Source organism: Physella acuta, unplaced genomic scaffold (assembly GCF_028476545.2).
Source record: "Physella acuta isolate Inbredline_101_S28 unplaced genomic scaffold, ASM2847654v3 ptg000412l, whole genome shotgun sequence".
Taxonomy (NCBI): Eukaryota; Metazoa; Mollusca; class Gastropoda; family Physidae; genus Physella; species Physella acuta.
The window spans coordinates 1,189,007-1,201,881 of NW_026731931.1; the positions used below are offsets into that span (position 1 = coordinate 1,189,007).

The 12,875-nt window shown below is 36.2% G+C and overlaps 1 protein-coding gene across 1 annotated transcript in view; it reads left to right on the plus strand.

Moving 5' to 3' along the window:
• Positions 1-784: 784 nt before the first annotated feature.
• Positions 785-12,875, plus strand: part of LOC131942571 (cubilin-like) — a 32,475-nt gene continuing 20,384 nt past the window's right edge. Inside the window, exons 1-3 of the mRNA XM_059302465.1 lie at positions 785-977; positions 1,663-1,786; positions 1,891-2,096. Of these exons, the coding sequence (XP_059158448.1) occupies positions 785-977; positions 1,663-1,786; positions 1,891-2,096 (523 nt within the window). The remainder of the gene's footprint in view (positions 978-1,662; positions 1,787-1,890; positions 2,097-12,875) is intronic.

Below are 12,875 nucleotides of genomic sequence, written 5' to 3' on the forward strand. Positions count from 1 at the left end.
AGTTAAAAAAAAACTACATATATTTTAGGCGATTTTTTTCAACATAAATGAAAAGCTACTGAAGCTCTTCGCTCTTATTTTCACAAAAAAAATACACAGAGAGACACACTTACATACAGACAAAATTACAAAAATTAATTTGTTTCCTTCTTAGGGAGGTATATTATTATAAAACTTCCTCTATAGTCCGGAAGTTAACAGAAAACAAATTGGAACATTTTTTAAACAAAGCTTTTAAAAAAACTTGAGATACTTTCTTCGATTGATTTCAAGTTATTTACGTTGAGAAAAGGGCAAAAAGGGTATCCCCTCTCTAATATTGAAAACGAGAGCTTTTTTCTTTCTATTAGCCAGTATCGTTTAAAAGTTTTAAGTCGGTGTCACGCAAGTGATGAAGAAAATTGTTCAATCAGTCTGTAAAGTCAAGTTTCAGTCTAGTGTCTTAACTTCGACTGTGTAAAGGATTATTGCGGCTCACAATAATCTTTTGAATTCCAGTTTTGCGCATATAGGACGACGAACGGAAAGGTAGACTTGTTAACCTTTCCCTAACTTGGCCTCTGATTGCTTATATTAAGTCTTTGCTCTCTAAACTCGATGTAAATTATGTTGTCTAAAAAGTTTATTACGCCACACTTAGCTAAAAATTAGAAATCTGGCTTCTAAATGTAGCTGTGCTAAACAAATATTGAACTGTATTTAAATAAAACCAATCGTTTTTTTAATAATTTAAAATCTATAACAGCTTTTTTATGTTTTTTTTCCACGTTTAAGTTTAAAATACATGAACACAAGTACATCCAACGACTGCTCATCAGACTACCTGCAGATTTTTGACGGACAATCGACGTCACCCAGATTGTTTGATAAAATGTGTACAACATGGCAGCCACTCACAGTGTCAACAGAAAATAACATGCACATTGTGTTTAGGACAACAGGAAGATTACAATTTATCGCCAACTACAACATATATGGTATTATATAATCATATATAATCATATTTATAAACAATTATTAATGTTACATATAAATCCATTAACCCATTATGTTACGATACGTTGTGTTAAGTTACGACATTAATAGTTAGGTTAAGCTACGTAGCACTTGTAGAGTGATGACACGTTAAGATGGTTTCTGACAAGCGAAGTTAGCACGTAAAGGAATTTTACATAGAAAAACATGACATTACATGTTCCCTAATAAGAAAATGTACGCAGCAAGACAAAACAGTGTTCTTTGATCGGTGTAGAATTTGGTCGTAGCGATTAAACCTTCTAGATATGAAACATTTTTTTATTAGTTTCAACATATAACAGCACGCACAGCTGACAAGTATATAATCAAGTCTTGTTTTTCATGTTTTATTTATTTACTCCTTAAAATACTTTTATAATTTGTCATTTTTTTTTCATTTCGATATAACCAATCTGTGTGCATAGTTTACGTTACATAACAGGAACTGATGTCAGAATAAAATAGCTTAAAATATATACGTTTGCAAATACAACATAGTGGATATCCAAAAAATTACTGTTAGACTAAATATAAACTCTGCACCTTCTGGGGTAACCAACCATTACAAGCATACTCAATGTGCATTGTATTCAGATTTTATTTTTGTCTTGTTATTAAATGATTTAATTCCATCTAATAAAACAGGCAGACACTCTACACTATATGAGATAGGCAAGTTGGCAAGTCCTGGATATCCCTTAGGATATTTGAATAATCAGGAAATTACATGGAATCTATCAGCACGTGCTGATTCACGTCTCATTTTAAAGTAGGTCAATATCTCATTGACCATACATTAACCTGAAATTATAAAATGTATGTGACATTGTAGAAAAACCTTAGTACTAATTAACACTTATTTTTGTCTTATAGTCTATCGTTTGTGGAAACAGAGTCTTGTGGCACAGACTATATCACCGTGTACGACGGAGCTACTAAAAATGCTCCAAGTTTTAACACCTTTTGTGGTATGGGAGTCTCAGGACTGATTGTATCGACAACAAACAACTTTTTTGTAACGTTTAAAACAGACAGCTCTGAAACATACAGAGGATTTTATGGAGAGTTCTATTCACACGGTAATTTTTTTTTAAATTTCTACATGCACTTGTTATAGATTTTAAAAATTGCTTGTCACAGCAGGCCTATAGACAGGTCATTAGTATGGAAAACTATGAAGCACTTTAGAATGCCCTACACGTTTATTTCTCTGATCGCCAAACTATACCACAACTCCAACAATCCAAGTGACAACTAAAGACAAACAATCAAAAACAGTAATAAAACATTAGGTTTAGTAAGGATATTTGATTTAACATTTAATATTATTATATCTCCCTGACTCGATACTGGAAAATAGCGGATTGGAGCACAATATATAAACTTAAAATACCTGAATACGTTAATTTCAGAGATTATAACTTCATTACATTTACTAATAATGGTGTCACCGACCAAGAATGTAGATATTCAAGGAAGAAATTATGTTAACGTAAAAAAGCCAATGCTGAATTATCACACAAAAAGCAACTAATAATCATGGCACACAAATAACAATTTAAACAATAGTTGACATGATTAGACTTCACTCATGAGGATATAAAAAAATAACATCGGAAAAGAAAACTAAAGCTGGGAAAACAGGTTCAGTTAGAGATGCCATCAGAAAGACAGTTGATAATACCAATAGACAGACTCAGTTAGAGATACCATCAGAAAGACAGTTGATAATACCAATAGACAAACTCTGGTGTTGAATTCATTGTGTAATTTAAGACAAAATACGTTATAAGTGAGATCGCCCTAACGAGAAATTAAAAAGGTTTGGTTGTCGTGACCTGAGCGTAAAAATTAGTCTAAAATTATTTAGTAAATTGAAATCTAAATGCTGATTTTAACAATAGCCCCTCAAATAACCATCGCAGGGGGTATTTAGTTCTTTATAATACAATATATGCAGACTATGGATATTGTAATATAGTAAAAGACGGTATCTACCTTGTATCAATACTTACCTTTTTACTTTCTCGTATATACGAAGTATAGAGAAAGTCTTGTAATCGTGGAATCGTTTTACACCTCACTGATACGGAAAACATAATTTTGCAATCTTGTCCGTATGTCTGTGTCTGTCTGTGTGTGTAAACACGATAACTTGAGTAATGTTACAGCTAGGTTGATGGAATTTCATTTTAAAGTATTTTATTGAAATCGTAGACCCCTATCACTTTTTGTGCGATTTCCGACAACCGGAAGTGGTACTTTTTCTACTTTGAATTTTTCAAAAGCCTTTAACTTGAGTACTATTTCAGATAGACAAATGAAATTTCACATGTAAGTAAAAGATCTAATTCTCTACCTTCTGTCAAATTGTGAGTAATTTCCGTTGACCGAAAGTACTAATTTACGCTATTTCCGATTTCTCAAAAAACGCATGTAAATTTATAAGATACTAATAATATTGCGCACTATTATGCACATTTTGTTTTGGCGTTCGCTTGGTGCGCAATTCTTTTTTCTATGAGATTCTATTCTATTTTTAAAAGTTTTAGTAATTAAAAATCATGTCTATATTCCAAGTTATATAATAATATTCGAGAAATTTTTATGGGAGAGCACTCCCGGTTTATATTACAAGCTATTGTTTTTCATAACATTTAAATAGTTGACGAAATGTAATTTTATATGTTAATATATTTACATGTGTAAAAATTTGTTTCTTTTCAATGGTTATAAGATTTATCCAGAAGCGTTTTCTTTTTCGTTGTAGATTTTAGTATTAGGTGGGATTCTCTCCAACACAATTAAGTACGTGTCAATTTGTTATGCTTCGTATAGGCCATTGACTTTGATTTCAGCCTCCTTTTATTTATTTTTTTATTTGCTTCCATAGCCTTTGTCCAACTAAGAACAAACTAAAAGGCAGCAGATGTTTGAGTTTTGAGTTGTCTCTTCTACATAAGTGGCTGTACGCCATTTATCGAGCCACATCTGCCCGGGGTTTGAACTCTGTACTTTTCGGTTTAACAGTCATGAGTTTTAACCGACTTTAACAATTAAGAAACAAATACTATCAAATCACTTCGATTAGTGTTGTCAAAGACGCCGCGCTTTTGGCACACTTTCCCCCACCTCCAGTGTCGGCGCTCGGATGTGTACCGCCTTCCATTCCCTTAATGCGCCGTACGAAATATTGCTTGTATAAACTTTGCTTAAACCCTTTGAGGACCAAGTAACAAATTAGTCCCAAAATTTCAAATAAAAACCAAAGGCTATGAGAAGAGAATGAGAACAGAACTGACAAGAGATCTCTGACATGTTAATGTATGTTACTTAACATCATATACCTGCTTCCAGAAGCTCCATTCTTAGATGTCTGTACACTCTTAAATGATATACGTGTGTTAACATTTCTTATTTTTTCCATTTCTAATGTATCAGAGCAACTATTAAATATTTTGAAATAAATATATTGATATAATTCATAATGCCGCCGACTTTCGATAGATGTTCCCTACCGGAAAATAGGGACACATTGGACTGATGCTGTATAAAAAAACTGATATATTTAAAATTAATTAATTAAGGGATTAGTTATTATCAAAAGACTTATGGCATACTACTGGACGTCTTTAAACCATTAAGCCAAAACACCGATTTTCATGTCAGCGATATTAGTAGAATTTCATTTTGATTTCGTGTTTTATACAAAAAATATAATGTGTTTTTTAATTAAGTATTATAATTTTATTACATGATCTAAAAAATATTTGTTTCTTTTCATTCCTTTGTATAACATATTTGTCCAAAAACTTAAAACCGATATCAAACGAAATTTAAATAATTTATATCTGTCGAATTAGCCTCAAAACATGTATTACAAAATAGACTTTATAAAATTCTGGTTTCAGAATTATATATTTATGGGAACCTTCCAGCGTTAGATCACTCGCAGAGCGAAAGTTTAAATTTTTATATAAAAAAAATTATAAGTGCAAAATTGTGAAATTACTGATGTTTTTTTTCAACGGTTTACGATTTAGGTATTATATTGACATGTGTTTTCGATAAAGGTAAATGTGTTGCTTTGGATATTATGTATATATAGTCCATATGGTCCTGAAAGGAACTAATTTTTTAATAGGTATCGCTAATGAAAGTGTTTTTAATAGAAGTAGTCGCAGAGCCTTATTTTCTATCATTAAAAAAACAAAATGGAGCAAATACTGTTTATATACAATAATGACAATGATAACAATGTGTTTTAAGTGATTGGTTTTATAGATAAAAATGTCCACTAAAACTATGTGGAACTTATAATGTAACGATTGTCACTACTACACAAGGCCTACATCTTTTTTTCTGGTGAATTTTCTTTGCATATATCGCATAAATCAATGTTCCCTTTCGGCTGCGCCGTCCCGCGACCGTGTAGTAATTTTGTAAAATACACATAAACTTGTATAAGACTTCTAAAACACAGCGCGCATAAAATACACGATGCACACTAGCTATCACCCTTGTAGTGAGCCATTATAGACGATTTTAAAACTGTCATACAGATTAAGCTGACACGTATTTATAGCATCAGTACACCTGGATTTGCCCAAACCACGTACAACCAAACGTCCTCGTGAGTTTTGAAAAAGGGGACTAGAGCAAGTTATTGTTTTCGAGTGGAGACATCGGAAAACATTATTTGTCTACAATTTTAGGGAATATTACGATATATGTTGATTGTAATTGTTTTCTCAATGCTTTATAAGAATATTAAAACAAATATCTTGAGAACTTGGTATCTCAGATTGTCGACCATATGAACTGTAAATAAAACATAAGATAATACCCATCTAAACTGATTTATAATAAACATGAATTTTTATGAATAAAATTAGCGATGGTTATCATACACTACCAACATAGAGACTACTGGTACACTGAACCTGATCTCCAGGTGTCATAACCTGGTAATGCGATGCCAAGATAAATATATCTGAAATCTAAATAGCATTCATACGTAATTGATAGACATGAACGCTACCATTTGTTCAATAAAATAACCCAGCGTAAAAAGAGACAAATGATAGCAGAAGCTCTCATTTATGGATTACATAAAGGAAGGATCACCTCTAGACCTGTTCAATGCGACAAGATTTTCTCTCTAACCCCACAATCTAAATACAAAATGATAACGCAAAAAAAGAAAAACACATGAGGTGTGCGCAATGTGCAAGAGAGAAGAATGAGAACAGAACGAACATATGGTCTGACACGTTCATGTATGTTATATAACATCATATAACTGCTTCAAAAAGCTCAATTCTTAGTTGCCTATACACTAGTATGGGACATAAGTGTGTTCTCATTACTTATATTTTTCATTTCTAATTTAACAGAGCAACCATAAACCATTTTGAATTAAAAATATTGATATTATTCATAACCCAACTATTATCGATAATTGTTCTCTTCTGGAAAATAGGGTGTAACGGACACCAATCTATCAGCCAGATAGTTGGCGAACGCTCCCGGATTCGTTTAACAGATTACACACAGATGGCGACAAGCCTAAATAAAAGAAAGTTAACACACTAGTACGCTAGGACTCGTAATTGATGTCTAGGGGAAACACTAGAGAAACTACTGATGCCAACAATACATTTAATCTGCATATAACTTGTAATGAGTGTACAAAGTCGTGGCAGAACACTAGATTTATACAGGAATAAAATAGATTTACAGAATGAACAAAACCCAACTTACAATTCTTGGGAAAAAATAATATGATACACTATCACAGCTTTTAACACTTCAGAAAAATCACCACAGTATACACATCACTGCTATAAGCATAAAGAATTACTTAACCACAAGTAATATAAGAATATGCTATTTAAACAACTAAGTACTACACGGCAACACACAGGGCTTATGTGTCTCATCGACGTCTAGTCAATGAACTGCCTCGAGACACCTGTGGGCAGTCTATTTATAGACTTACGCAACATGGAAGGTCACCTTCAAATCAAAAGGCCATTGGTTGGGGTGGTCATATGGTCTGAATCAATCAATCATATCTTGATGGAAAATTTCTGAGTCTAAGACTCTCTTAGTAAGACAGCGGAAAAAAACCGGTCATTGCACCACAGACCATTTATGGTATTATAACAACTGTCAAAATAAAATTACCAGACCTAAGTAGGTCACGTCCCCTCCCTTTTTGGAAGTGGCAGATAGGTTCCACAAAAACATACATAAGGAACCAATCTGGCATAAAATTAAAAAAAAATGTTCTACAAATGTAGCCAACCAAAATCTTAATACCAGGTGAAAACATCCCTGGAAATAAAAGAGAAATAACTCAAGCCTTTACAATTCGTGAAAGGGGAGTAACCCTTTCAAAAAATATTAATACGTCAAAGTCCCTCAGAAAGGGGTATTACAATATTTCCATGTGGATATTAAAAGTGGTAAACCCGACTGGGTAAATCCTTTATTTCAATGACTAGCTACAATATCAACTGAGTCATGTGAGACATATAATCATAAAAGATTACATATAATGAAAAACCACCTTTAAATAAGGTTCACCTGAAAATAAACAAAATATTCAACTGGATTGTAATTTTGAAAAAAATTCAAAACTCAGACCACTCACATTCATGTGAGTGTCACCCAAACAAACCACTTGTATATGGTCTTAACTAACCACAAAACATGTCACATGATTAATGTGGGTAATAAAATTTTACATCCTTGACAAACAGTCAGCCACAACATTATCAGTTCCCTTAATATGGGAAATTTCCAGATTAAAATTTGTGGGCCACAGAAAAGCACAGATCACTCAAGTGTCTAACCTTAGACCACTTAAGCTACAATTCTCGACCACACAGGCCACCACCGAGGGCCATGGGATCTAACCGGGAACACCCGGCCGCCGCCTTGAGCGAGCGCGATCCTGGCCTCTAGAACAGAGGACCACCCTAATCACTGAATCACAGTGATTCGAACCGAGGAATTGAACCTCGGTCGCCGCCGTGGCGCGCCGAGATCCTAACCACTGTACCACATCCTGGTTCGTTTTCTTTTGGGACCAATAGCAGGGGGAACTCCAATCGCTAAACTGGGTTTCATGATATCATTCTTGATCATGTAATCAATTTCATCTTTTATCAAAACAGCTTTTTCTGGGTTAACTCTATAGGGGTGTTGTTTGACAGCCTTTGCATCTCCTACATCTACATCATGAGGTGGTACTTTTGCTTCTTTGGGGACATCCCCAAAAATAGAGGGAAATGTCTCAAATAACTGAGACAATTTGTGGCTTTCCTCAGTGGACAAATGCATAAGGTGGTAATTTAAATGATCTAAAAAGGAAGAATTTACCAATTTTGGGGTTTCAGTTTGTCATGTATCACATCATTAGAAACATTTATACATACAAGTAAAGTAATTTTATCTGTGGAATGAAGATTGGTACAATTATCATAATACTTTTTCAGTGAGTTAACATGATACACTGTCTGTTTCTTTCTTCTGTCTGGAGTATTGACAACATAGTTCAAATCACTTAATTTTGAATGCACCGTAAAAGGTCCACAATATCTTAAGGATAACGCATTGTTCAGGTTAGGCACGAGCACAAGAACTTTCTCGCCTGGATTGAATGTTCGTTTACGAGAACTCTTATCATACAGTCCTTTCATTCTCACTTGGGCCTTTCTTAAGTTCTTGAGAGCCAATTCGCACACGGCTTTCAATCGAACGTGAAAATCGACAAAGTTCTCCACTGGGTGGTTACTGGTACCTGTCCAACGCTCGTGGATTAGCTTCAGGGGACCACGGACAGAATGTCCAAACACAAGCTGAAAAGGAGAGTAACCTAGAGATTCCTGGACACAGTCTCTAGCGGCGAAAATAATCCATGGAACAGTTTCATCCCATTGGGTGTTACTTTTAGCGAACGTTCTCAGCATGGTTTTCAGTGTCTGGTGAAACCTCTCAAGTACACCTTGAGACTGAGGGTGGTAGGCTGAGCTGGTGACGTGGGTAACGCCTAGCTTGGCTAGCGCTTCCTGAAAATGGTGGCTGGTGAAGTTGCTGCCTTGGTCTGTTTGAACGATTCTAGGTAATCCAAAGGTAGTGAAGAACCGGGTCATGGCTCTGACTACAGTCTTTGCCTTAATGTTCCGTAAGGCGAACGCCTCGGGAAAACGGGTACTTGAACACATAAAGGTAAGTAGGTACTCGTTGCCCGCCTTGGTTTTAGGCAAGGGACCTACACAGTCCATTATGATTTTGGAAAAGGGTTCTTCTAACACAGGAATCGGACTCAAAGGGGCCTTAGGAATTTTCTGGTTTGGCTTCCCGGCCAACTGACAGTTCGTGCAACTTTTGCAGTAACGCGACACATCATTTTTCATTTTCGGCCAAAAAAACAGTTCTTTGATCTTCGCCATTGTTTTCGTGACTCCTGGGTGCGCTGACATCGGATGGTCATGTGCCAGTTTCAGTATTTCATGCCGATAAGGTGGAGGGACCCACAGCTGGTTTTTACCCAACCATGGTTCGGCAGGTGAGGCATCCACTGGTACAGAGCGACGAAAGATGAGGTCGTTCTCGGAGAAATACTCCCCATCGTCAGCTGAGAGTGATTTTTCGACCATTGCTTTGAGTTCCGCGTCGACTTGTTGAGCTTTAATGATGTCTTCCTGAGATATCCTCAGGGGTAAGCCCTGGCTTGTGTTCTCTGGAAGCATAGACTCCAGTTTGGGAGATGGATTTCCCGACGATGATGGTAGGTGTGGTTCAGGCACTGTGTCAGCCAATTGTTTGGTCTGGCTTCTTGTCACCACACATGCAGGATACAGTTCATTATCATTATCTGGAACTGTTGACAAAGGGTTTTGAACCGAACAGGGGTATACTTTACTTCCCGCAAGGTCATTCCCTAGAAGCAGGTGTACTCCTGGGACAGGAATACTATCTATCACACCTAAAATGACTTCACCTTCGACGAGATGATGTTTCAGGGAAAACTTGTGTAGAGGGACTACAGTGGATTCTGCCCCCAATCCTTGGATAATGGAAACATTTCCGGTGTTCGTCTCCGGTGTAATGTCCATTGAGCTTTTCAAAAGAAGTGACTGTGACGCTCCTGTGTCTCTTAGGACGGTGATATTCCGCTGAGACAACGGATCACCTGGTTTGCTAATGACAGCGTCTGCAATGAAAGATGAAAAGTCAACCTTTCTCGATCCCTCGAGATCGGTAGACTCGGAAGAAACTGGATGGTGGCGTGAACAGTCAAAATGTGACTGAACGTAATGGGTGGAGACTTGATTTCCTTCCTGTGGACACTTAGGGTTAGTGTCATTCCGAAGACTAGAGTTCAGATTTGAACTGGCTGCTTGATGGACGAGAGCATTGTGCGCAGAGGTACGCACAACCTCTCTGTTAACTTGATGACGCTTATAACAGTCCTTGATAAGGTGACCAGGTCTCTTGCAGAACTGGCATACTGCTCGCCGACTGAGAGTTGACCTTGGCTTCTCTCTGGACTGTAACGACTTTAAGTGTTGGCCAACAGGGGGACTGTTGCCAAAAAGGGGAAGTACAGGGTTGAGGCGGTTTCCTGACACTGGTGGTTTCATATGCACCAATGTATATGTGTCAGCCGACTCAGCAGCCTTCTTGATGTCGACTATCTTGTTATCCAGGATGTGTAGACGTATGTCTTCAGGTAGGGAATTTAGGAATTCCTCCCTCAGAACAAGTGATTTGAGTTTCTCAAACTCTGAGACTTCCTCTGAGTTTAGCCACCTTGAAAAAACTTTCTCTTTTTCGAAGAGAAATTCTACATAGGATTGAGTAAGTAGCTTTCGGAGATTTCGGAATTTCATCCGATAAGTCTCTGGGGTCAATTCGTAGGCTTTCAAAATGGCAGTGTTGACCAGCCCATAGTTAGTTTGAACGTCTTGAGAGAGTGCCTGATATGTGTTTGCAGCTTTTCCTGTAAGAACCGTGCTTAGTAAAGCAGTAATAGAAGTTTCGGGCCATTCACATGCCTTCGCCAAACTCTCAAATGAGTTAAACAAGACAACCAAATCTATTTCATTAAACTTAGGAACTAATTTCCCAAATTTGACAATCACCTGCCCCACCGACAACTTTTTTGGTTCCTCTAGAGAAGTGACATCACCACTAACCTTACAAAATTCTAATTCCAACCTCCTCTTATCTAAAGCAAATTTCTCCTCACGGAGTATCACACCAGCCAACAAACTCTCTTCGAACACACCTTCATTGATAAAATGAACTATTATTTTATCTCTTAGCACCTCTGATTTCTGAGTGACAGAATAATCTAACTTCAATTCCTTTACAACACTAATTAAATCTTTCCTACTTAACTTCTCTGCCTCCTCAACTGTGGGTTTTAACAAAAAAGATTCCATTCCCATTAGTTTCAAACTCAAAACAAAACAGAACTAAATTAACACAGCCCAACGCTCTGCTATGAACTTGACCTTAAATCTAGGACACGACACGTCTGGCTTTCTGACCTAGATAACTCTAGCCTTGAGCGGCGCTTTTACACAGCCCCACTGGGTTAAGAAACAACTAACTAGAACTGAACCTAGTGTTTAAATGTTTAAACCAACAACTCGTACAACAGATTACATCCCGGCGAGTCCACACTTTTGTAACGGACACCAATCTATCAGCCAGATAGTTGGCGAACGTTCCCGGATTCGCTTAACAGATTACACACAGATGGCGACAAGCCTAAATAAAAGAAAGTTAACACACTAGTACGCTAGGACTCGTAATTGATGTCTAGGGGAAACACTAGAGAAACTACTGATGCCAACAATACATTTAATCTGCATATAACTTGTAATGAGTGTACAAAGTCGTGGCAGAACACTAGATTTATACAGGAATAAAATAGATTTACAGAATGAACAAAACCCAGCTTACAATTCGTGGGAAAAAATAATATGATACACTATCACAGCTTTTAACACTTCAGAAAAATCACCACAGTATACACATCACTGCTATAAGCATAAGGAATTACTTAACCACAAGTAATATAAGAATATGCTATTTAAACAACTTAGTACTACACGGCAACACACAGGGCTTATGTCTCTCAACGACGTCTATTCAATGAACTGCCTCGAGACACCTGTGGGCAGTCTATTTATAGACTTAGGCAACATGGAAGGTCACCTTCAAATGAAAAGGCCATTGGTTGGGGTGGTCATCTGGTCTGAATCAATCAATCATATCTTGATGGAAATTTTCTGAGTCTAAGACTCTCTTAGTAAGTCAGCGGAAAAAAACCGGTCATTGCACCACAGACCATATATGGTATTATAACAACTGTCAAAATAAAATTACCAGACCTAAGTAGGTCACAAGGGACACATCTGTCCTATGCTGTATCTAAAAAAGTACAGTATCAAGAAATCTAATGTTGATTATCATTTGAAAAGTATTAGATTCAGTTTTTAACTAAAATGAAAGAATTATGTCTGTAAGTTTGAAGGATGGACGAATGTACAAGCTCTTCTTTCACCTGATCGCTGGAAGACTGACAGCAAGTTAATAATTTTATAATTTCAAGTTATTACATTTTCTAATTTTCTATTTAGCTCTAAATTAATAGTTGTAAATTAAATTTGAAATTAAATATTTATTCATGTTGTAATTTTTAACATCTATTGGAATTACATGTCTACAAAATTGTATCAATATCAAATCTGGCATTAATTAATGGCATTAATTAATAAAATATGACAACAGCACAATGCTATAAAAACAGAGCTTCACAAACAAGTCTTTTT